Source organism: Etheostoma cragini, chromosome 14, assembly GCF_013103735.1.
Source record: "Etheostoma cragini isolate CJK2018 chromosome 14, CSU_Ecrag_1.0, whole genome shotgun sequence".
NCBI classification, from domain to species: Eukaryota; Metazoa; Chordata; class Actinopteri; order Perciformes; family Percidae; genus Etheostoma; species Etheostoma cragini.
The window spans coordinates 15,521,320-15,528,750 of NC_048420.1; the positions used below are offsets into that span (position 1 = coordinate 15,521,320).

Sequence of the window (7,431 nt, forward strand, 5' to 3'; positions counted from 1 at the left end):
CCCCTTTCCCAGGAGGTTGGAGTGTGTTAGAGTGAAGACTATAGAGAAGGGACAACAGAGAGAATGATTAACAACAGCATAACTTTACCATCCCCACTAAGATCCTCTGCGGGGTCCAGGAGAGCATGCAGGAAACAGGACAGCAGAGTAGGAGAAGAACGGAGAGAGAAAGCAGCAAGGACAGAGAAAAAAGCAGGAGCCAGAGAGAAAAGAGGGAGAGAGAAGAGAGAGCGGTTAGAGAGCATGAAACGCCTTGAGACAACATGGTTGATGTTGCAGGATCTGCAAAGCCAAACACTCAGCAAGCAGTTAGCAAAGTTCCAAAATATCTCTGGTGAATAAGCAGGGTTAAGAACGATCATTAATGCTGTGCAGACACAACTAATCTAAGAAATGGCAGCAATACGCAAGGTAGCGTTTCAAATTCCATATGCTGCGTCACGCAGTAAATATTTGTAAGTTGGAGAGTTAATGTATGGTTGGTGGACAGAGGATGCAGCTATTTCTTTAAATCCTTGCAATGGTAACCAGTTTCTTTAGATGGAAAGCTGCCAAAGCCATAGAGACACAAGGACACTCACTCATCCATTTAACTTGGTACGGAACACATTATATTCAGTAGATGGAGAGAATTTCAGTAGAAATCACAACACTCAATAGCATTTAGATGCTTACATTTTTATTTACCTAAGTCAGTTCAGTCTTTCCTTCCTACAGAACTTCTTTCCCAGCTGCCTAAGGACACTTTAACAGGGCAGATACTTGGTGGTTAAACCCAAAGCTTTCAAATGGAAGAACTATATTTCTAACCACTTGGCTATGTGAATTGCCATGAATAAAGCTCTGCGGCTTGATTGACTTGACTGATATAAAACACTGAAAATAATTATTAAAAACAAACAAATATTGACCTTAAAAGCAGGCCATGTGCTGAACTAAGACCCTAGAAGCAAGAGAAACGTTTTAGTCTGTAGGTCAGCACCGGCTATGTCCAGTCACATAGCTCCGTTGAATGAAAGTTAGATTTTAAGACTTTTGCCTTTGTCAGCAGGCAGGCTTAGAACCAAATATTCGTTCTTAAATGTGCAAGTTAAAAACATAAAAACAATTTGGTGATAGGAAAAACATATCTGCCTCAGGGTTTAAAGAGTTAGAAAGTACTGCACAATTTCATTTGTTTCCCAGTCTGATTTTAAGAGCATTGGCTTGGTTTTAAGTAGCACCACACAAGCAGTTACTGTGGGTAAAGAGAGTGAGTGTGTGTGTGTGTGTGTGTTTGTGTGTGTAAAACTGAATAAGTCAAAGCAACCAGGCAGTAGAAGAATGCCTCCTTAAAAATGAGATTGTGATGCAGCAGATTGTGATTAAATCCACTTTTACTAAAACTGTTAATATTTTGGTATAAAGTATATTTTGTAACCTTTTCTGGACCAAATTAGTGCTATGAATCCACCTAGGAAAACAAAATGATTCTCCAAATAGCTCAATCACTACGCAATTATTATGCAAATTTGTTTCAATAGGCTTCTCTCACTGGATATTTTTCTGTACACCATCTTTACTCCAAGGTAATATTACCCAATAAGTCTGATCATCAAATCAGGCATAACATTCCGACACATCACAATTTTGTGGACACGCTCCTCCACTAACTGTCCAATGAGAGCAGAGGATACCATTGAGTGGCGAATCTGAACAGAAGACAAAGGGGAGGAGGAAACGCCGCGCCTTGGTTGGCTTAGGGGGCGTCGATGTCACTATGTCTGCAACCAATCAGGCAGGGGAAAAAACACCAGGGTGTGAGGAAAAAAATATGGGTGAATGGATGTGAGTACAGGGGAGAGATGTGAGGAGGAAGCAAACAAAAAAAGGCAGAAACAGGGAGAATGGGATGGGAGAGAGCAAGGAAGAGGCAGTCCCGCCAGAGAAGAAAACAATGACAAGAAAAAACAGATGTTGGAGGAAATGGACAGAGGAAGAAAGACAGTAGTTGGAGCCAAATAAGCTATCAGACAGTGTTCATCTTGCTCCTAAACCTGTCAATTTGTAAGTGTGTGTGTTATTTGTATCTTACCTGAGACAGAGATGGCTCTTATTCCACTTCTGACTGCTTCTAACTTTTTCTCATTATTGGACACTCTAAAGAAGAAAAAAACAATTAGACAACATTTACACACACATAGTCCAACATGGTTAACACTCAGATGTCACAAAACAAACATATCTAGGTCGAATCAAAGCCTCTTTAACATACATATCAGTGACTTTTTAAGCCAGATCTCACTAAAAGAGTACTGTAGCCTGTTGAAACTGCTTCTGTAAACTAACCCTTACTGTTTAAATTACCCCTCTGCCTTTGCCGTGGTTTCTCTGCCTGTGTCCTCAGAGCTCTACTACGATCTTTACATCACAGACCATAACAGGCAGAGAGAAAGAGAGCAAAAAGAAACTTAGAGTGAGGGAACGAGTGAAAGAGGAGGAGACTACCCAAGTGTTTAAAAACCCTAAGGGGAAAATATTTGGCTCCTAAACGTATCTCCTTATTTGACCACAGACAGAGTGAGAGAGGAGAGAAAAGAGACATTTCAGTTGAAAAGACCGAAAGTAAAGCAGAAAGTTTGTTTGAATTTCATCAAGTGACAGTGAAATGGGAACACACAACGTCCAGGCTTCTTTGGTCACAGATAAACTAACAGAATGAACTCCATGTTGTACCACAGTTCCAGTGTTTCCCTTTAACATTTTTTTCACAGCCCACAGATCTGAGGCAAAAAAACAATAAAAGGCTCAAATTAAGTTGTCCCAGTTTAGTTTTTCTCTTTTTCTAAAACCAAAACAAAATACCAGCTGAATTATTGATAAATAGTTTGGCTATGAAACCTGTTCAAAACGGGTTAGTCGTTTTAGAGTTTTGATGTCATTGGTTTATGGACCGATTGAACTGCCATGTTAATGTGAGACCACTGGGCTGCAACAGACAGATTAGTTTCATTTTAGGTTCATATGTCAATTATCGTCACAAAGAGAATATCAATGGTTTAGTCAGAAAACAGTAAAAGGAAAAAAAGCCCAACTAAATTTCCCAGAGCCCAAGATGAGGTATTAACTAAGAAACTGAATAACTTAAAGATATTCACATTATGATGATACTAAAGTGAAAAATTGAGAAACAGGAAACAGTGAACAATTCATTTTTCTCTCAATCAACTGATTATTCACCTGTGTTGAACACGTTATCAATATATTAAATAAGAGATACAAAACATTATACAGAAAATACTTAGAAACCAATATCATCAGTACTTAATGAACCACAATATAAATATTTGGCAACTCTACCAGTTCTAGCTACATTATTTACTAGGAGATAGATAGATAGATAGATAGATAGATATTTTTGTTAATCCCAAATTAGGAAATTTCAGTGATACAGCAGCAACATATCAAAACACACAGCACACATCTAGAATATGATAAATAATGAATAATAAATAATAGGATAGAATACAAGAAAGAATTAAAATAATATTGACAAAATAAGAATAAAAAAATAGTTCAGTACATAATAGGGTTAGGGTTAGTCTTGTGATATAAGACCGTTTACAGACTTTTGTAATGTTAATTTTACTGTAATAGTAAAAAGAATGAGACAGGTACTTACTTTGGGATTGAAGGCAGTGCTCTCTCTCCCTCTAGAGGACAAAACACACATCATCAGGATCAGAATGAGTAATGTGAGGCACAATTAATGTCCAAATCACAAAAAAGCTTTAGCTATTTTGCCAGCATAGAAGATGTTTTAGGAAGCTTTGCTGAATAAGTTAAAATGCCATTAGTACAACTCAATCACACTTTATTGAGTTCCTGTCTGTGGGGTCTAAAAACATTTTGATTTATTTACTGTGAAGTTTCAAATGAACATTATCACATATTAGGATTTTTTAGAAAATGTAGGAGCTATATTCAGTTATTAGTTCATCATTATGATGGCATATATTCTTGGGATATTGTCTATATTGACATAACCCTTTTTGCTAAAGCTGTTCAGTTGCTAATTGCACTTTTATGGATTTTTCTCAAAAGCAAACAGTGAAATTTAGAGCTCATAATTGTTCGTAATCCTTTTTTTATGGTATACATTATGCCACAAAAAAGTAAACACTGTATGGTGTGTGTACAGGGCTTTATTTAAATATTTTTTGCATAATACTAAAGAGGCGGGCTAGAATGTCGGGATCAACAGATTCATACCTTTCTGAAATCTGACGATGAATGAATGAGTTTCCATGGAGATGAGCCGACAGTAACCATCAATCAAGTCAGCCAAGTTCTCTGCCATGGTCAGTGATGCTGTCGTAACAGTCAGAGGCTGCACACACACACACACAAACAGAGGCAGGTCTGTTACAAAGAGCCATCATTTCCAGAGACTCTCACACACGCCTCTCACAGTATTTTCCTTATGTGTATTTTTGTGTATGTATTTTTGTCTGTGAGAGTGAATCCAATACTGTAAAAGAAATTAATAAAACAGAAAGACTCCATTACTGCAGCAGCGGTTGTTATGAAACCTTTCCTCTGTGAGGAGAACCATTATGTGGTATCTATACATGGAGAACCATTTGACTCAGTTCCTCAGTTCCACTCACTGACAAACATAGGGCCAAGTGGCCAAGCTATACACCACAATGAACTACAGCTTATGGTAGTTTTTTAGTATCCACTAGAGGCCAAAGTGTTCATCCTAACTGAAAAAGTACCAATAAAACAGAGCGAGAAACTGGTTGCTATGGTAGCTTCACAGATCAAACCCTTTGAAATATTATTCCACAGCATTGTTCTCTCTGCACCGATACTTGCAATTATTTCCAGTATTTTAAAACTTAAGTTTCATAAAGACCATCTTGTCTTTTTGAAATACATTTTGGGAAAGGCAGAAATTCACTTCCCTGAATTTAAAGAAGTTTGAGAAAAAGTGTAAACTTTTTCATGGAATGCTTTAAAACAAAATGTAGCTGTAGAGCAAATTTATATATCCAGACAGTATTACCTCAGCAGCTCCGGCTACGTTGAGCTGTAGCATCCCTTTCCTGTCCTTCTCCTCCATAGCAGAATACTGGATGGACTGAACCTGGTTAAAGTTAGCTAGATGGGTGGGCTGGGGACAGAGAGAAGAACACAGAAAGAGTGAAAATAAATCATGTCCCAACAAAATCCCGACTGTTTGCTCTCCTGGCTCCTAAATGATGAAATAAGTTTCCCGTTGACATCAGGATGGCCTGTACAAAGATTACAGGTGCACTTTCCTTTGGCTTGTTGTGGTTTGGCTTGTTTAAAGCTAATGAACTTGCACTTACATCTTGTTTGTACCTTCAGGGTTGTAAGCACATAATTGGAAGTCCCTTTGGATAAAAGTGTCAGCTAAATGACATGTAATGTAATGTTACCTATGCTTATCCTATTTATATTCATTCATTTAATCAAATGTACTAGTGAGGAGTCAAGCATATACTTTCACTTGTAGTAAATGGCTAACTTTGGTGGACTAGAAACATCGGCTGAAAGTATTTTAGTTATACGGAATCATTTATAATCTACTTAAAAACCTGGCTGCGCAGTAAGATGTGGTCTTGGTTAGAACTCACCGTGGATCCCTTGTCAGTGAGGTAGCTGATCCCTTCCTCTGGCCCAATAGCTAACTCTACCTGGATCACCCAGCTGGACTATTAGAGACAAGGGGAGGGATACAAGTTAAAAGAAGAAGAGAGCAAAAAGGCAAGATCAAAGTATTTGTAGCTCATGGCATGAATCGTATTGTTGTGGGTAGATGTAGCCAGTAGTCGAGCAAGTCAAGAACACTCAGGATGAGTCGGAGATGTGGTTGGTTAAATATGGGATTTTTATTTTTATTCCCAATTAAGGCCCTTGGGCAACAAGAACCATTAACAAAATCAGAATTAAAGAAGAATAAAATACTTTCACAAAAATAAAAGAAACTGACATGAGTCAAAATAAATGAAGTATACCAAAAATAAATACAGCTGTAAATGGGTTGACTTTTCTTTTCTAGTAATTAGAGCTTTCAACAGATTTGCATTTTACAAGATCTAGCTTCTCAAACAACTGAAACCTACCATCTATATAGCTCTGAAGCGCGCACTTGGAATTGGAACATACCACTACTAAATACACACCAGGGGTTACTCAGGTGAGTAGTAAACTCAAAGCTCAAAACAGCCAATATTAGTAAATCTAGTGAGCTAGAAATATGCGGAAGCACATAGATATAACTAACAAAAAAGTTTCAACAAACCACAAGATATCTTGAGGGTTACAATTTACAGGATATATAATTTAAAATATGGGTCACTTCCTGTTACCCGTAAATTAAACCCAGTGTGCATGGCAATCTTCCCTTTAAACAGAATGTGCAGACGCCGGTAAGACAAAGCTGACATGACTCGGTTACCTTTTAAACTTAATAAAAAGACACATAGTTTAAAAAGATCTGAGTGTTGTGTGGTTATATAATCTGTGATGATTGTGAAGTATGGTATGGTTTTAAACAGGATGACTGATGAAAGTAGTTGTAGCATGTAAATCACCACAGTATTGAATGGTAAATGTGCACACAAGAAAGCTACGGGATTAAGGTGGGGAACTGAAAAATAGCTTGGTTAACAGATGACTTTAAACATTGTGAAAATTAACAAAATATATGAAGACATTAATCCCACATATATATAGGCAACCTTTATACTTAGTCTTTGAATTATTAAATAAGTAGCGCATCGCTACCGTGACGGCCACCAGGCGCCCCGTCATATGTATAAATAACTTAAGACACATAGTGCCATAGCACCACATCTTGGATAGACGCAGGACCTGATAACACCAAAAGGTGTCAGCCTAACACAACTAACCAGAGATATCAGAGAACATCCGGACACATGAGACTGAAGCCAAGAATGAAAGAAACTTACCCCAAGGGCACATTTGAAGCACTCCTTGTCATAGCGGTAGATTGGTGCAAGTATCTCCAAGAACTTAAGGATGCACTGTTCATCGTTGAGATTGGCTACCTGCTTAAACGTCTGCTGGATCAACTTCCGAAGAGTTTTAGCCTGAAGAGAGGAGAGAGGGAGGGGAAAAAAAGCAAATTACAATAAAACTGATTTTATTTGAAATATTATTTAGGTGATACGCCGGAAAATAGAGGAGGCATGACTGTGTATGAGTGTGTGTGTGTGTATATAGAGTGACAAAAGGAAAACATTGATTGACAAATGGTCCACTCTGGTTCCAATCAAATTGACCTCCCCACTTTATTCCCGGGGCACTCTTAGTTCACATCAATATACAGTGGTGTGAAAAAGTGTTTGCCCCCTTCCTCATTTCCTGTTCCTTTGCATGTTTGTCACACTTAAGTGT

The 7,431-nt window shown here is 37.9% G+C and overlaps 1 protein-coding gene across 1 annotated transcript in view; it reads right to left on the minus strand.

Moving 5' to 3' along the window:
- ptk2aa (protein tyrosine kinase 2aa) overlaps positions 1–7,431 on the minus strand; it is a 41,201-nt gene that overhangs the window by 19,487 nt on the left and 14,283 nt on the right. Inside the window, exons 8-14 of the mRNA XM_034892773.1 lie at positions 6,984–7,124; positions 5,646–5,723; positions 5,051–5,158; positions 4,252–4,369; positions 3,662–3,692; positions 2,075–2,139; positions 89–106 (exon numbers count right to left, since the gene is read on the minus strand). Coding sequence (XP_034748664.1) covers positions 89–106; positions 2,075–2,139; positions 3,662–3,692; positions 4,252–4,369; positions 5,051–5,158; positions 5,646–5,723; positions 6,984–7,124 — 559 coding nt within the window. The remainder of the gene's footprint in view (positions 1–88; positions 107–2,074; positions 2,140–3,661; positions 3,693–4,251; positions 4,370–5,050; positions 5,159–5,645; positions 5,724–6,983; positions 7,125–7,431) is intronic.